Raw genomic sequence first — 16,083 nt, 5'->3', positions numbered from 1 at the left:
ACTACGAGGGACAGCTGAAACAACAAAGGGGTGGGGCAGACAGTCATACAAGAACAGGGAGTGACGTAGACCAAGACACGGGGATGACAGACTACAAAATAAAATGGGCTGATCTAAAGATTACACAATAAAAAGGAAGTTCAGACCAGAACAGAATTAAACTCAACGCACTCCAAAAGATAAAGAAGAGAGAGACGAATGTCTCCATTAAAGATTGTGATTTTTATTATACTAAATTGCATCTATAATATACAAACATTCACAATATTTTGTACAATCACTGTGCTTCTCCCCGTTGAGGAGTGAACTGTAACAACAAGTTTACATAAATCTTGGTCTGTTTACACGCATGAAAATAAATCCACACGCAACTTTTCTAATTCTATTGTTTCACTTAGAAGTAAAGACGATGTCCACATTAATGTTCTAATGGATATGAAGACACGGGGGAGGGGCGGGCCTCAGCGAGTCCAGACATCACACGTCCGTCAAAGATACATGAACACAAGACCACGAACTACTGAACACGCCATAAATATCTGGAGAGATGTGGAGCGCACACACATTCATGGAGGAAACTTTTCAAACATGGCGGCGATGTGACGACATCTGCTAAAGGGGAAGGAAAGAACCGTCTTTTCCTCGCTCGCCAGCTCCGCCCACGTATGTGCGGTCTCACCAGAACATGTCGTATACGCGTCTGTCCACTAGAGGACAGCGTGTCTTCAACCAAGTCGGGGTTTTTTCCGACCACGTGGACTTGAACTTGTGATGTCGCGGTGCGTTCAAAGCTTCGGCGCGACACCGTGACGATAAAACACCATGAAACGGGGCTGCAGCTCGTCACCTGAACAGGCTCCTCCCATTTTTTCTCCAGGTGGGGAAATAAAATGTTCACGGTGCTCTTGACCAGGTTAGCGCCGGTGCTAGCGCCGGTGCTACACTGCTGGATACGACTCTTCAAAACTTTTTATTAGATTAGAAGATGACTGAACATCATCTTTTCTCCAGATTTTGGTTGTTTTGTTGTTTTAAAGCTGAAGTTTACTGACGTGTCAGCAGTAACACTGAAGTCAGGCCGTTGATGGCGCTAACGTCAGCGAACTGGTTAAGTCGTTGATCCTGTACAGGAAGTGAGATGAAGGCGGTGGTGGACCGTCGGTGGACGTCGGCTGCAGCCCTGCTGAGTGTTTCAGGAACAGTCGGACGACCTGCCGCCGGCCGCGAGGGAACCGACGGATGTTCGCCGACCCGCCGGGGAGCGAGCGTGAGCAGCGGCGGTGTTGGACTACGAGGAGGCGGAGCTCAGCCGACCCGGCACCCTGCTGACTCTCCACCCAACAACAGCTGGATTTGGCGCGTTTGAACTTCCACGTGATCGTTCGGCCCGGCAGCACGACGTCGTTACATCAGAGGCCTCCAGCTCGCCGGTTAGTCGCCGTAGAAACGACGTCTGATTCTACGCTCTGGAAACGCAGCACTTTGACTTGTTCCTCAGACTGGAACAGTTCTACAGATGTTCTGATGTCTGCAGAGTTCTGGGTCGACCTCAGTTCTCCTGCCAGCTGGACCTGATACTGCAGGAGGGAGGAGCGGGACGGAAAGGGGCGGGACGGCAAGGGGTAGGACAGAAAGGGGCGGGACGGGCGGAAATTGACAGGAAAGGGCGGGGCGGGACGGAACTGGAAGGGGCAGGACGGAATCTTCCTAACGGGCAACCAATCAGACATGTTCTGGGGGAGGTCACCAACAGGAGGAGGAGCCACCGGAGGACGGACATGGGTTGGACTCTGGTGCGATCGGACCTTCGTCCTCCGTCCTTTTCAAAAACGCCAAATCCAGGGTTGTGTGGGTGCAGTGCGGGCCGCAGGTTTACCCTGGGACAGGTGGGGGCGGGGGCGGGGCTAAATAAACATTATGCGTAGTGATGAACATGGACTGAAGCGGAGCGAGTGTTGGGGAACGTCACCATAATGGGTTCCTTGTGTTTCCTGGGCGGTGGCGATCAGCAGCACTTCTGAGGCAGCTGGGCCGGCTTGTCGCTCAGTTTGGCGGTTTTGGCACCGGGAGCGACCGGAACCTCCACGTCCACACGCTCTGACATCTTCACGCAGATGATGTCCACCAGGCGCTCGAACACCTGCCGCACGTTGATGTTCTCCTTGGCGCTGGTCTCGTAGTACTCGAAGCCTGCAGGAAGTGGGAGGTGTTATTACCACCTCTTCAAAATAAGATGTGATTACCGTGTGATAGGACGTCTCACCCAGCTGGTCCGACAGGTGCTTCCCTTTCTCCGGAGGAACCACTCGCTCCTCGTCCATGTCGCACTTGTTGCCCACCATGATCACCTGGGCGTTGTCCCACGAGTACGTCTTGATCTGGGTCGCCCTGCGAACGCACGGTGACATCAATCAGCTGACTTTCACCTGAGACAGGAAGTTCTCCAGCTTCCAGCCAATCACGTACCAGTCCTGCACAGCGTTGAAGGACTCCTCGTTGGTGATGTCATACATCAGGATGAAGCCCATGGCGCCGCGGTAGTAGGCCGTGGTGATGGTCCGGTACCGCTCCTGACCTGCCGTATCCTGAAGACACACACACACACACACACACAATAATACACACACACACACACACAATAATACACACACAACACATGCACAATACACACACACACGCACAATAATACACACACGTACACACAATAATACACACACAACACACTCACAATAATACACACACACACAATAATAAGCACAATAATACACACACAACACGCACAATAATACACACACACAATAATACACACACACGCACAATAACACAATAATACACACACACACACACAATAATAAGCACAATAATACACACACAACACGCACAATAATACACACACACAATAATACACACACACGCACAATAACACAATAATACACACACGCACAATAATACACAAATTATTTTTATAGGAATAAACAAGAACCAGCTCCTGCTCCATCACCTTCTCCACCTCCTCCTATTGCTCCTTCACCTCCTCCTCCATCAACTCCTCCTCCTGCTATTTTTAGCTCTTCTGTGTTTCTCTGCTGTGACTCAACAATCTCAGTTTTCTGTCTCTTTATGAGGCAGCGACACGATTAATTAATTCAGATTTGATGTGGAGTGTGTGTGTGTGTGTGTGTGTGTGTGTGTGTGTGTGTGTGTGTGTGTTAAGTCTATTTCTACACATTGCGGTGCTTTCATTCAGTTTGAATCAATCAGCTCTGATTAGCTCCACCCCCCCTGACCCTCCCTCCCCCCATGTCTCCTACCAGGTCGCCCTGAGAGGTCCCTTTAATTGCCACCAAAGACAGCGCTGTGTGTGTGTGTGTGTGTGTGTGTGTGTGTGTGTGTGTGTGTGTGTGTGTGTGTGTGTGTGTGTGTGTGTGTGTGTGTGTCAGCCAAGAGTGAGTGAGTGTGAAGAGCTGCTGCCATGGCAACAACATCCCTGTGATAATAGGAGCCCTACAGTCTGTGTGTCGGAGCAGAACATCACGTCTCTTTGCTGTTACATCACATCCATGTTGTTCACAACACGTTAACATCCCTCACCGTACAACATACTACTGACATGCTGTGTGCCTTCATACATGTTTATGTTAATGCTACAGTCCGACATGTTATATTTCAGTGTATTAACTCGTTCAGTGTCAATATTAATAATATTGATCATATTAATAATAATATTAATAATGTACTGCAGCTTCGGTTGTATAACAGTATTTTATAACAGGAAGTATTCAGAGTGTCGTCTATCAACACGTTAACGTGAACATCAGTGATGTCACTATGAAACCTGAAACTGGAGCAGAAACAGGTTCTGGGTGGAACTCTGGACCTGTTCAGTGTTTCTGAGCCCATGCAGTGATTTCCACCCAGAATCAGGGCTGTTTTAAATCAGCGCCGCCTGAAGATCGTCGGCCTCGTCCTTCCATCCCATCCCAAGTTTGGGGCAACAACAAATCTTCTCGCCCGTTTCCAACATGCTGTGAGCAGCGTGTTGTCGTGTTGGAGAAGCCTGTTGCCATGGCGACACAGTTCAGGTGGTCCAGTGAGTGTTCCCCTCAGAAGGTTCCAGTAGAACTCAGTGTCGACAGTCTGACTCTGAAAACCCAGCTGGTGTCTCCTGACCTGACGTGTCTTCTTCTTCGGTCTTGGACAGTGAAGCTCCGCCCCTCTTGAAACATGATGTCATCCGGCTCATCGCTTCATCGCCGTAGACTTTCTGGAAGACATTCAAGGGTCTCTGTTGACAGAAATGATTCTGTGGTGCAAATCACTGCATGGGCTCAGGAACACTCGGCAGGTTGACGGCAGGTTAATCTAATATCTGTTGCTGTGCTCCAGTTTCAGGTTTCAAGGTGACATCACATCCTGTCCCCTGGTGGACCGGTGGATGTATGACCCCCCTCCTCACCCAGATCTGCAGCTTGATCCTCTTGTCATTGCGGTACACCGTCTTCACCTTGAAGTCGATGCCCACCGTGCTGACGAAGGAGTTGCTGAAGGAGTCGTCTGCGTAGCGGAACAGGAAGGAGGTCTTCCCCACGCTGCTGTTCCCGATGATCAGCAGCTTGAACATGTAGTCGAAGTTCTGGTCCGACCCGTCTCGCTGGCCGAACCGCTGGTCTGCCTTCGCCATCTGAGGGGAGTAAGGAGGACACAGTCAGGAGCACCTCCTCCTACAGGAGCATCTCTCCTCCTACAGAAGCTCCTCCGACTACAGGAGCATCTCTCTTCCTACAGAAGCTCCTCCGACTACAGGAGCATCTCTCCTCCTGTAGGACGAAAAGTGCTCCTACAGGAACACCTCTCCTCCTCCTACAGGACCACCTCCTCCTACAGGAGCTCCTCCTCCTACAGGGACATGAAGCAGATGAATCATGAGGTTTCCTGCAGAGACACAGACTCACCACCTGTCACATGATTATTATTGTTGTTGTTGTTGTTATGATATTATTATTGTTGTTATTATTATCATTATTATTAAGTCAGATCAGTATCATTAAAATATATATTGATCAAAGGACAGATTGAGATTCAATAAGAGGCGGATCACAGGTTTGTGTGTGTGTGTGTGTGTATGTGTGTCCATGTGTGTGTGTGTGTGTGTCTATGTGTGTCCACGTGTGTTTGTGTGTGTGTGTGTGTCTATGTGTGTCCACGTGTGTTTGTGTGTGTGTCTATGTGTGTGTGTGTGTGTATCTGTATATGTGTGTGTGTGTGTGTCTATCTGTATGTGTGTGTGTCCATGTGTGTGTGTGTGTGTGTCTATCTGTATGTGTGTGTGTCCATGTGTGTGTGTGTGTGTGTCTATGTGTCCACGTGTGTTTGTGTGTGTGTGTCTATGTGTGTCCACGTGTGTTTGTGTGTGTGTCTATGTGTGTGTGTGTGTGTGTGTGTGTGTGTGTGTGTGTGTATCTGTATATGTGTGTGTGTGTGTATGTGTGTCCATGTGTGTGTGTGTGTGTGTGTGTGTGTGTGTATGTGTGTCCATGTGTGTGTGTCTGTGTGTGTCTATCTGTATATATGTGTGTGTGTGTGTGTGTGTGTATATGTGTGTCCATGTGTGTGTGTCTATCTGTATATATGTGTGTGTGTGTGTGTGTGTGTGTGTGTGTGTGTGTGTGTGTGTGTGTGTGTGTGTGTGTGTGTGTGTGTGTGTCTCACCTCCTCTGGGCGGATCACTCTCTCTCTGATGGAGGAGCAAAATAAAGAAACAGAAATAATCCGAACGCAGCAGCAGCGACCGGTCCGGTTCGGTTCGGTTCCGGTAGTCCGAGGATCGGCAGCTTCTTCTGCGGTGAGCAGCGCGGATTTTAACGGAGATGAACCGGCACACACACACACACACACACACACACACACACACACACACACACACACACACACACACACACACACACACACACACACACACACACACACACACACACACACACACACACACACACACACACACACACACACACACACACACACACACACACACACACACACACACACACACACACACACACACACACACACACACACACACACACACACACACACACACACGGAGGAACGGCTCTTTCCGCGGCGCCGCGCGCAGCTGCTTCACGCTGCAGCGTCTATTCAAGGTGGAGCGAAGGCGACGTGCTGAGAGACGTCTGCTGACGTCACCTTCTCCTGTCTCCTCCTGTCTCCTCCTCCTGACTCCTCCTGTCTCCTCCACATGTCTCCTTCTGTCTCCTCCTCCTGAGTCCTCCACCTGTCCCCTCCGCTTGTCCTGTATATTCTCCTCTATGCTCTATTTATATCCTCTGTATGTTCTCCTATATGTTCTTTATTTATATCCTCTGTATGTTGTCTGTATGTTCTCCTATATGCTCTCCTATATCTTCTCTATTTATGTTCTCTGTATTTTCTCCTGTATATTTTCTGTATGTTCAAATGAACTAAACTGTTTCTTCAACAGGTTTAGTTCACCGCCCTCATCTGTCTCCTCCACACCTCACACCTCCAAAACACCTCTGCTGCCTTCCCCCCCTCTCCCCTCTGCGCCCCCTGGTGAACTGCATAGAGCCCTCAATCTCACAGGGCTCTTCCTCCATCGACCCCCCCACACCCCTCACCCCCCTCTCTGTGACGACTGGCCAGGTTAGGAGACAGCTGGAGAGACTCCACCAGCGCAAGGCTGCAGGACCTGACGGCATCAGCCCCGGGGTCCTGAAGACCTGCGCCGTCCAGCTGGCTGAGGTCCTACAACACCTCTTCAACCTGAACCTGAAGCAGGAGGAGGTCCCGGTGCTGTGGAAGACGTCCTGTCTGGTTCCTGTCCCCAAGATGAAGACTCCATCTGGCCTCAACGACTACCGACCGGTTGCCCTCACATCTCATGTGATGAAGGTGCTGGAGAGGCTGGTCTTGGCCCACCTCAGGCCGCTGGTGAAATCTTCTCTGGACCTTCTGCAATTTGCGTACCAGCCTCATGTGGGAGTGGACGACGCCATCATCTACCTGCTGCAACGAGCTCAGTCTCACCTGGATGGAACCGGTGACTCTGTGAGAATCACTTTCTTTGATTTCTCCAGTGCATTCAACACCATCCAACCACTGCTGCTGAGTGAGAAGCTGCGGGTGGAGGGGGTGGATGCGCCCACCGTCTCCTGGATCACTGACTACCTGACAGGCAGACCACAGTTTGTCCGTCTGGGCAGTGTGCTGTCTGATACGGTGGTCAGTGGTACTGGAGCTCCTCAGGGAACTGTTCTGTCTCCTTCCTGTTCACCTTCTACACCACTGACTTCCAGAACAACTCAGAGTCCTGCCATCTGCAGAAGTTCTCTGATGACTCTGCAGTGGTCGGATGTATAAGGGATGGATGGGAGGAGGAGTACAGGGCAGTAGTGGAGGACTTTGTGGAGTGGGCGGGACGGAATCACCTGCTCCTGAACGTGGCCAAGGCCAGAGAGATGGTGGTCGACTTCAGGAGGAAGACGACGGCTCCACAACCGCTGAGAGTTCTGGGAGAGGAGGTGGACATGGTGGAGGAGTACAAGTACCTGGGTGTGTCCATCAACAACAGACTGAAATGGAAGACCAACATCAATGCTGTCTACAAGAAGGGGATGAGTCGACTCTTTTTTCTTGAGGAAACTTCGATCCTTCAGTGTGTGCAGCGAGATGCTGGAGATGTTCTACCATCTGTTGTGGCCAGTGAACTGTACTTCACTGTGGTCTGCTGGGGGAGCAGCATTGGAGCCGGTGACACCAACAGACTTAACAAACTGGTTAAGAAGGCCGGCTCCATCATCGGTTACAATCTGGATAGTCTGGAAAAGGTGGTGGAGAGGAGGACGCTGATCAAACTATTGTCCATCTTGGATAATCCTGACCACCCTCTCCACCTGCTGCAGGGACAGAGGAGCACTTTCTTTAAAAGATTCCTCCAGCTCCGCTGTCACAAGGACAGATACAGGAGATCATTCCAGATACAGGAGATCATTCCTGATACAGGAGATCATTCCTGATACAGGAGATCATTCCAGATACAGGAGATCATTCCTGATACAGGAGATCATTCCAGAAACAGGAGATCATTCCTGATACAGGAGATCATTCCAGATACAGGAGATCATTCCTGATACAGGAGATCATTCCTGATACAGGAGATCATTCCTGATACAGGAGATCATTCCTGCCCACCGCAATAAGACTGTACAATAACTCACCTCTGGCAAAATCCATCACAGTACAAAAACACTGCTGACTGTGTTTCTTGGTTGCTTGTATATTATATTTATATTATATATATAGATATATACTGTACTGTATGTATACTGTATGTACTGTGCATTTTATATTTATATTTTTTATTTTATTGCTTTTCTATTATATTATTCTACTCTATTATTATTTTATTCTATTGTTCTATTATTGCTCCTGTATGTGTGCTGCTGTGGCGAAAAAATTTCCCCTCTGGGATTAATAAAGTATATACCTACCTACCTACCTACCATATGTTCTTTATTTATATTGTCTGTATGTTCTCCTATATGTTCTTTATTTATATCCTCTGTATGTTCTCTGTATGTTCTCCTATATGCTCTCCTATATCTTCTCTATTTATGCTCTCTGTATTTTCTCCTGTATATTTTCTGTATGTTCTCCTATATGTTCTTTATTTATATTGTCTGTATGTTCTCCTATATGTTCTTTATTTATATCATCTGTATGTTCTCCTGTATGTTCTCCTATATGTTCTCTATTTATGTCCTCTGTATGTTCTCCTATATGTTCTCTATTTATGTCCTCTGTATGTTCTCCTATATGTTCTCTATTTATATCCTCTGTATGTTCTCCAGTATGTTCTCTGTAAATGGTTTTACATGTTTTTCCATTTACCCGTTCACACACTAATGAGACAGATCACCATGCAAGGTGCTGCCATCAGGAGAACATTCACACACTGATGGTTCACCATCGGGAGCAACTTAGGGTTCAGTGTCTTGCTCAAGGACACTTAGGCATGTGGACAGGAGGAGCTGGGGATCAAACCACCAACCTTCTGATTAGTGTTCAGCCCACTCTACCGTGTGAGCCACAGCCTCCTCTATGTTCTTTGTATGTTCTCTGTATGTTCTCCTGTATGTTCTCCTGTATATTTTCTGTATACTTTCTGTATGTTCTCTGTATCTCCTCTGTATGTTCTCTATGTTCTCCTGTATATTTTCTGTATGTTCTCTGTAAGTTCTCCTGTATGTTCTCCAGTATATTTTCTGTATATTTTCTGTGTTCTCCTGTATGTTCTCTGTATCTCCTCCGTATGTTTTCTGCATGTTCTTTGTATGTTTTCCTGTATGTTCTATGTATGTTCACATGTATGTTCTCTGTATGTTCTCCTGTATGTTCTCCTGTATATTTTCTGTATGCTTTCTGTATGTTCTCCTGTATGTTCTCTGTATCTCCTCTGTATGTTCTCTGTATGTTCTCCTGTATATTTTCTGTATGTTCTCTGTATGTTTTCCTGTATGTTCTCCGTATGTTCTCCTGTATGTTCTCTGTATGTTCTCCTGTATGTTCTCCTGTATATTTTCGGTATGCTTTCTGTATGTTCTCCTGTATGTTCTCTGTATCTCCTCTGTATGTTCTCCTGTATATTCTCTGTATTTCCTCTGTATGTTCTCTGTATGTTCTCCTGTATATTTTCTGTATGTTCTCTGTATCTCCTCCGTATGTTCTCTGCGTGTTCTTTGTATGTTTTCCTGTATGTTCTATGTATGTTCGCATGTATGTTCTCTGTATGTTCTCCTGTATGTTCTCCTGTATATTTTCTGTATGCTTTCTGTATGTTCTCCTGTATATTCTCTGTATGTTCTCTGTATGTTCTCCTGTATGTTCTCTGTATCTCCTCTGTATGTTCTCTGTATGTTCTCCTGTATATTTTCTGTATGTTCTCTGTATGTTTTCCTGTATGTTCTCCGTATGTTCTCCTGTATGTTCTCTGTATGTTCTCTGAATATTTTCCTGTATGTTCTATGTATGTTCTCCTGTATGTTCTCCTGTATATTTTTGGTATGCTTTCTGTATGTTCTCCTGTATGTTCTCTGTATCTCTTCTGTATGTTCTCCTGTATATTCTCTGTATTTCCTCTGTATGTTCTCTGTATGTTCTCCTGTATATTTTCTGTATGTTCTCCCGTATGTTCTCTGTATATTTTCTGTATGTTTTCTTGTATATTTTCTGTATGTTCTCTGTGTATTTTCTGTATGTTCTCCTGTATGTTCTCCTGTATATTTTCTGTATATTCTCTGTATGTTCTCCTGTATGTTCTCTGTATATTTTCTGTATGTTCTCTGTATGTTTTTCTGTATGTTCTCCTGTATGTTCTCCTGTATATTCTCTGTATATTCTCTGTATGTTCTCCTGTATATTCTCTGTATGTTCTCCTGTATGTTCTCCTGTATATTTTCTGTATATTCTCTGTATGTTCTCCTGTATATTCTCCTGTATATTCTCTGTATGTTCTCCTGTATGTTCTCCTGTATATTTTCTGTATATTCTCTGTATGTTTTTCTGTATGTTCTCCTTTAAGTTCAATAACTGCAGCGGGTCTGCTGTTCCCCTGCTGACCACGGGATGGCGCCGTCACGTAGATCCTCCGTCACGTCTGCCGGGAGACGGAAGAAGAAGCTGCTGGGCGCTGATTGGCTGCTGAGGGGGGCGTCCAGCGGCATCAGAGAGAAGAGATGGCGGCGGTGACCAGATGCTCCTTCACAGTGTTCAGACGGCTGGTGAGAAAGATACCGGAACGGTTCTCCGTTCAGACGCGTCTCCGCAGCGTCTCTGTCCGCCCGCTGCTGACGCTATCCTGCAGCTAAAGCTAACGTGGCGTCACCGCCTTGTCACCCCGCGTAGTGGGTTAGCTTAGCCTGCTAGCTGTAACTTCTGCTAACTGATGCTAATGCTACCGGATGGGAATCAAAACAGACTACGTGCTAACAGCTAACAGCTGGGACTGGCAGTAGAGTCCAGTAGAAACAGGTTCTGTTGTGTTCTTGGTTCTGTTGTGTTCTTGGTTCTGTTGTGTTCTTGGTTCTGTTGTGTTCTTGGTTCTATTGTGTTCTTGGTTCTATTGTGTTTTTGGTTCTATTGTGTTCTTGGTTCTGTTGTGTTCTTGGTTCTATTGTGTTCTTGGTTCTGTGGTGTTCTTGGTTCTGTTGTGTTCTTGGTTCTGTGGTGTTCTTGGTTCTGTTGTGTTCTTGGTTCTGTGGTGTTCTTGGTTCTGCTGGATCAGAACTTCTCTGTACTTCTCAGTAGAACAGGAAGTAGAACTCAGACAAATAGAAGTCTGAACAGACTTAATCAACCATAGCTCAGACTGGACCTGGTCCTGGACCTGGTCCTGGACCTGGTCTTGGACCCTCTAACAGTTTTCTTGTCTTCCCGTCAGCTGACCCAACAGTACCGCCGGCGGTGTTTCCGTATGCAGACCTTCCGGTCCGATCGGACTCTGGCGCCGCTCGTCTACAGATGTGACAGAACCCTCCAGATGTTCAGCACCCGAGCGCTGCACACTGCTGTTGGTAAGTCCAGACGGTTCTGGACCGGTTCTTTTTGAGAACCTAATCAGCTGTCATGGTTACACAGTTCCTGATGAGCTGGTCTTCTTCAGCTCACAGCAGGAAACCCAACCCTCTGGTCCTGGAGGTATGCGGTTACCATGGCAACCTGCCAGCTGCTTTTTATTTCCTGGTTCAGTTGTTTTTTTAATGATTCAGGAATGTTCAGAGAATCCAGAAGAACCTGTTTCAGAGACTCATGAGGACATACTGTCCCCTGTGATGATGTCACTGATGATGTCACCATGTTTTGTTTGCAGTGAGTCGAGGACCCATCGTCCAGTTCAAACTGTCCGACATCGGAGAGGGAATAATGGAGGTGACGGTCAAGGAGTGGTATGTGTCTCGAACCACAGACACAGAACCACAGAACCGCAGACACAGAACCACAGAACTGCAGACACAGAACCGTAGACACGGAACCACAGAACTGCAGACACAGAACCGCAGACACAGAACCACAGAACCCCAGACCTGTAGACACAGAACCACAGACACGGAACCACAGTAGCGCAGACACAGAACCACAGACACAGAACTGCAGACACAGAACCACAGACACAGAACCGCAGACCTGCAGACACAGAACCGCAGACACAGAACCACAGACCTGTAGACACAGAACCGCAGACACAGAACTTCAGACACAGAACCACAGAACCGCAGACACAGAACCACAGAACCGCAGACCTGCAGACACAGAACCACAGACACAGAACCACAGACCTGTAGACACAGAACCGCAGACACAGAACCACAGAACCGCAGACACAGAACCGCAGACCTGCAGACACAGAACCTGGTTCTGAGCCCTGTTGTGTCTAACAGGTACGTGAAGGAGGGGGACAAGGTGTCCCAGTTCGACAGCATCTGTGAGGTCCAGAGCGACAAGGCGTCCGTCACCATCACCAGCCGCTACGACGGCGTCATCAGGAAGTTGTACTACGACGTGGACGCCACCGCCCTCGTAGGGAAACCGCTGGTGGACATTGAGACTGAGTCCAGTTCAGGTGAGACACGTCCCTCCAGAACCAGATCTGTCCCCTACTTCTGATCTAAAGGTGTCTCCTGCTGTCCAGAGGTGATCCAGGAGGAGGACGTGGTGGAGACGCCCGCCATGGCCCGAGAAGAACACACCCACCAGGAGATCAAAGGACACAAGACGCAGGCCACGCCCGCCGTCCGGCGCCTCGCCATGGAGAACAACGTGAGTCTTTCCCCGGTCGGTGTCCCGGTGTGACCTGTCCCCGGTCGGTGTCCGGTGTGACCTGTCCCCATCTCTGTCCCCTAGATAAAGCTCAGTGAGGTGGTGGGGACGGGTAGAGACGGACGGATCCTGAAGGAAGACATCCTGAACTTCCTGGCGAGACAGACCGGCGCCATCTTACCGCCGACCCTGTTCCAGGAGATCCAGACTCCGCCCCCGGCCCCCGCTGCCCAGCCCGTGGGCACGCTGACAGCTGTGAAACCCCCAGCGATCCCCCCCAGTCCTGTCTTCACCGGCAAGGACGTCACCGAGCCGCTGAAAGGTCAGAGGTCACTGACATGCTGCAGAGATGTGTTTGAGTATGTTCTATAAATGAATGTCCCTGCATGTCTCCTGTCTCCTCCTGTCCCTTCCTGTCTCCTCCTGCCTCCTCTTGTCCCCTCCTGCCTCCTGTCTCTTCCTGTCTCCTCCGGTTTCCTGTCTCCTCCTGCCTCCTCTTGTCTCCTCCTGCCTCCTGTCCCCTCTTGCCTCCTCCTGTCTCCTCCTGCCTCCTCCTGTGTCCTTCTGGTTCCTCCTGTCTCCTCCTGTCTCATCCTGTCCCCTTCCTCCTGCCTCGTCTTGTCTCCTCCTGTCCCCTGCCTCATGTCTCCTCCTGCCTCCTCTTGTCCCCTCCTCCCCCTCCCCCAGGCTTCCATAAGGCGATGGTGAGGACGATGACGTTGTCTCTGTCCATCCCTCACTTCGGGTACAGTGACGAGGTGGATCTGAGCCGTCTGGTGTCTCTGAGGTCAGAGATGAGGACGGTCTTGGAGGGACGCGGGGTGAAGCTCAGCTACATGCCCTTCTTCATCAAGGTGTGACATCATCAGGTGTGACCTCATCAGGTGGACAGAGGAGGCTGTGATTGGCCGTTTGTGTGTTAATGCTGTGTTTGTTTCAGGCCGCCTCCCTCAGTCTGCTCCACTTCCCCATCCTCAACTCCTCTCTGGACAACAGCTGTCAGAACATCACCTACAAGGTCCGTCTCCTCCTGAATCCTGCTGTCTCCTCCTGACTCCTCCTGACTCTTGTTTCCTCCTGACTCCTCTTGTCTCCTCCTGTCTCCTCCTGACTCCTCTTGTTTCCTCCTGTCTCTTCTTGTTTCCTCCTGACCCCTCCTGTCTCCTCCTGACTCCTCCTGTGTCCTCCTGACTCCTCCTGTCTCCTCCTGACTCCTCTTGTTTCCTCCTGACTCCTCTTGTCTCCTCTTGTTTCCTCCTGTCTCCTCTTGTTTCCTCCTGACTCCTCCTGACTCCTCCTGTCTCCTCCTGACTCCTCTGACTCCTCCTGTCTCCTCCTGACTCCTCTTGTTTCCTTCTGAATCCTGTTGTTTCTTCCTGACTCCTCCTGTTTCCTCCTGATTCCTCCTGTCTCCTGACTCATCCTGTCTCCTGTCTCCTCCCATCTCCTGACTCCTCCTGCCTCCTATCTCCTCCTGACTCCTCTTGTTTCCTCCTGACTCCTCCTGTCTCCTGTCTCATCATGTCTCCTTCTGTCTCCTGACTCCTCCAGTCTCCTCTTGTCTCCTGTCTCCTCCTCACTCCTTTTGTTTCTTTCTGACTCCTCCTGTCTCCTCCTAACTCTTGTTTCCTCCTGACTCCTTTTGTTTCTTCCTGTCTCCTCTTGACTCTTGTTTCCTCCTGACTCCTCCTGACTCCTCTTGTTTCCTCCTGACCCCTCCTGTCTCCTCCTGACTCCTCCTGTGTCCTCCTGACTCCTCCTGTCTCCTCTTGTTTCCTCCTGACTCCTCCTCCTCCTGACTCCTCTTGTTTCCTCCTGACTCCTCTTGTCTCCTCTTGTTTCCTCCTGACTCCTCCTGTCTCCTCCTGACTCCTCTTGTTTCCTCCTGACTTCTCCTGTCTCCTGACTCATCCTGTCTCCTGTCTCCTCCTGTCTCCTGACTCCTCCTGCCTCCTGTCTCCTGACTCCTCCTGACCCCTCTTGTTTCCTCCTGACTCCTCCTGTCTCATCCTGTCTCCTCCTGTCTCCTCTTGTCTCCTGTCTACTCCTGTCTCCTCCTGATTCCTCCTGTCTCCTCCTGACTCCTCTTGTTTCCTCCTTTCTCCTCCTGACTCCTTTTGTTTCTTCCTGACTCCTTCTGTCTCCTCCTGACTCCTCTTGTTTCCTCCTGACTCCTCTTGTTTCCTCCTTAATCCTCCTGTCTCCTCTTGTCTCCTGTCTACTCCTGACTCCTCTTGTTTCCTCCTGACTCCTCCTGTCTCCTCCTGACTCCTCCTGACCCCTCCTGTGTCCTCCTGACTCCTCCTGTCTCCTCTTGTTTCCTCCTGACTCCTCCTGTCTCCTGACTCCTCCTGACCCCTCTTGTGTCCTCCTGTCTCCTCTTGTTTCCTCCTTTCTCCTCCTGACTCCTCTTGTCTCCTCCTGACTCCTCTTGTCTCCTCCTGTCTCCTCCTGTCTCCTCCTGTCTCCTCCTGACTCCTCTTGTCTCCTCCTGTCTCCTCCTGACTCCTCCTGTCTCCTCTTGTCTCCTCCTGTCTCCTCCTGTCCTCCTCTGTCTCCCCTCCCTGTCTCCTCCTGACTCCTCCTGTCTCCTCTCTGTCTCCTCCTGACTCCTCCTGTCTCCTCCTGTTTCCTCCTGTCTCCTCCTGACTCTCCTGTCTGATTCCTGTCTCCTGACCTCTTGTTCCTCCTCCTTCAACGTGTGTGTGTTTGATTCAACGTGTGTTTAATTCATGTGTGTTGATTCAACGTGTGTGTGTTTGATTCAACGTGTGTGTGTTTGATTCAACGTGTGTGTGTGTGTGTTTGATTCATGTGTGTGTTTAATTCAACTTGTGTGTGTGTTTGATTCAACATGTGTGTGTTTAATTCAACGTGTGTGTGTTTGATTCAACGTGTGTGTGTGTGTGTGTTTGATTCAACGTGTGTGTGTGTGTTTGATTCAACGTGTGTGTGTTTGATTCAACGTGTGTGTGTGTGTTTGATTCAACGTGTGTGTGTTTGATTCAATGTGTGTGTGTTTGATTCAACGTGTGTGTGTTTGATCCAATGTGTGTGTGTGTGTTTGATTCAACGTGTGTGTGTTTGATTCAACGTGTGTGTGTTTGATTCAACGTGTGTGTGTGTGTTTGATTCAACGTGTGTGTGTTTGATTCAACGTGTGTGTGTGTGTTTGATTCAACGTGTGTGTGTTTGATTCAACGTGTGTGTGTTTGATTCAACGTGTGTGTG

The 16,083-nt window shown here is 49.0% G+C and overlaps 2 protein-coding genes across 2 annotated transcripts; one reads left to right on the top strand and one right to left on the bottom strand.

Annotated features, from left to right (window-relative positions):
• Positions 1 to 203: 203 nt before the first annotated feature.
• Positions 204 to 5,872, bottom strand: rab3b (RAB3B, member RAS oncogene family). Its single transcript, XM_069688602.1, has 5 exons — positions 5,710 to 5,872; positions 4,457 to 4,681; positions 2,467 to 2,585; positions 2,264 to 2,388; positions 204 to 2,190 (listed from the first exon to the last, which is right to left on the bottom strand). Exons 2-5 carry the CDS (start codon positions 4,679 to 4,681, stop codon positions 2,006 to 2,008), a joined length of 654 nt encoding a protein of 217 aa, XP_069544703.1. The 5' UTR covers positions 5,710 to 5,872; the 3' UTR covers positions 204 to 2,005.
• A 4,242-nt stretch (positions 5,873 to 10,114) lies between these two features.
• Positions 10,115 to 13,921, top strand: LOC138614971 (lipoamide acyltransferase component of branched-chain alpha-keto acid dehydrogenase complex, mitochondrial-like). Its single transcript, XM_069688594.1, has 8 exons — positions 10,115 to 10,817; positions 11,477 to 11,609; positions 11,906 to 11,981; positions 12,474 to 12,655; positions 12,725 to 12,852; positions 12,937 to 13,174; positions 13,540 to 13,706; positions 13,793 to 13,921. The coding sequence occupies exons 1-8, from the start codon at positions 10,773 to 10,775 to the stop codon at positions 13,904 to 13,906; spliced, it is 1,083 nt and encodes a 360-aa protein (XP_069544695.1). The 5' UTR covers positions 10,115 to 10,772; the 3' UTR covers positions 13,907 to 13,921.
• The last annotated feature ends 2,162 nt before the right edge of the window (positions 13,922 to 16,083 follow it).

The sequence above is a fragment of the Brachyistius frenatus genome, unplaced genomic scaffold (assembly GCF_029030835.1).
Source record: "Brachyistius frenatus isolate BFR_SWC_R1_liver_20210118 unplaced genomic scaffold, ASM2903083v1 Contig_646, whole genome shotgun sequence".
Lineage (NCBI taxonomy): Eukaryota > Metazoa > Chordata > Actinopteri > Embiotocidae > Brachyistius > Brachyistius frenatus.
This window is presented reverse-complemented; position numbering and strand designations above follow the sequence as displayed.

Bases quoted from the DNA above. Each gene is read 5' to 3' on its own strand.
- rab3b (XM_069688602.1), bottom strand. From the start codon at position 4,681: ATGGCGAAGGCAGACCAGCGGTTCGGCCAGCGAGACGGGTCGGACCAG. The intron at 2,586-4,456 runs GTGAGGAGGGGG...GTGTGTCTTCAG, and splicing joins GGATCAAGCTGCAGATCTGG to GATACGGCAGGTCAGGAGCG. The intron at 2,389-2,466 runs GTACGTGATTGG...GTGCGTTCGCAG, and splicing joins TTCAACGCTGTGCAGGACTG to GGCGACCCAGATCAAGACGT.
- LOC138614971 (XM_069688594.1), top strand. From the start codon at position 10,773: ATGGCGGCGGTGACCAGATGCTCCTTCACAGTGTTCAGACGGCTG. The intron at 11,610-11,905 runs GTAAGTCCAGAC...TTTTGTTTGCAG, and splicing joins AGCGCTGCACACTGCTGTTG to TGAGTCGAGGACCCATCGTC. The intron at 13,707-13,792 runs GTGTGACATCAT...TGTTTGTTTCAG, and splicing joins ACATGCCCTTCTTCATCAAG to GCCGCCTCCCTCAGTCTGCT.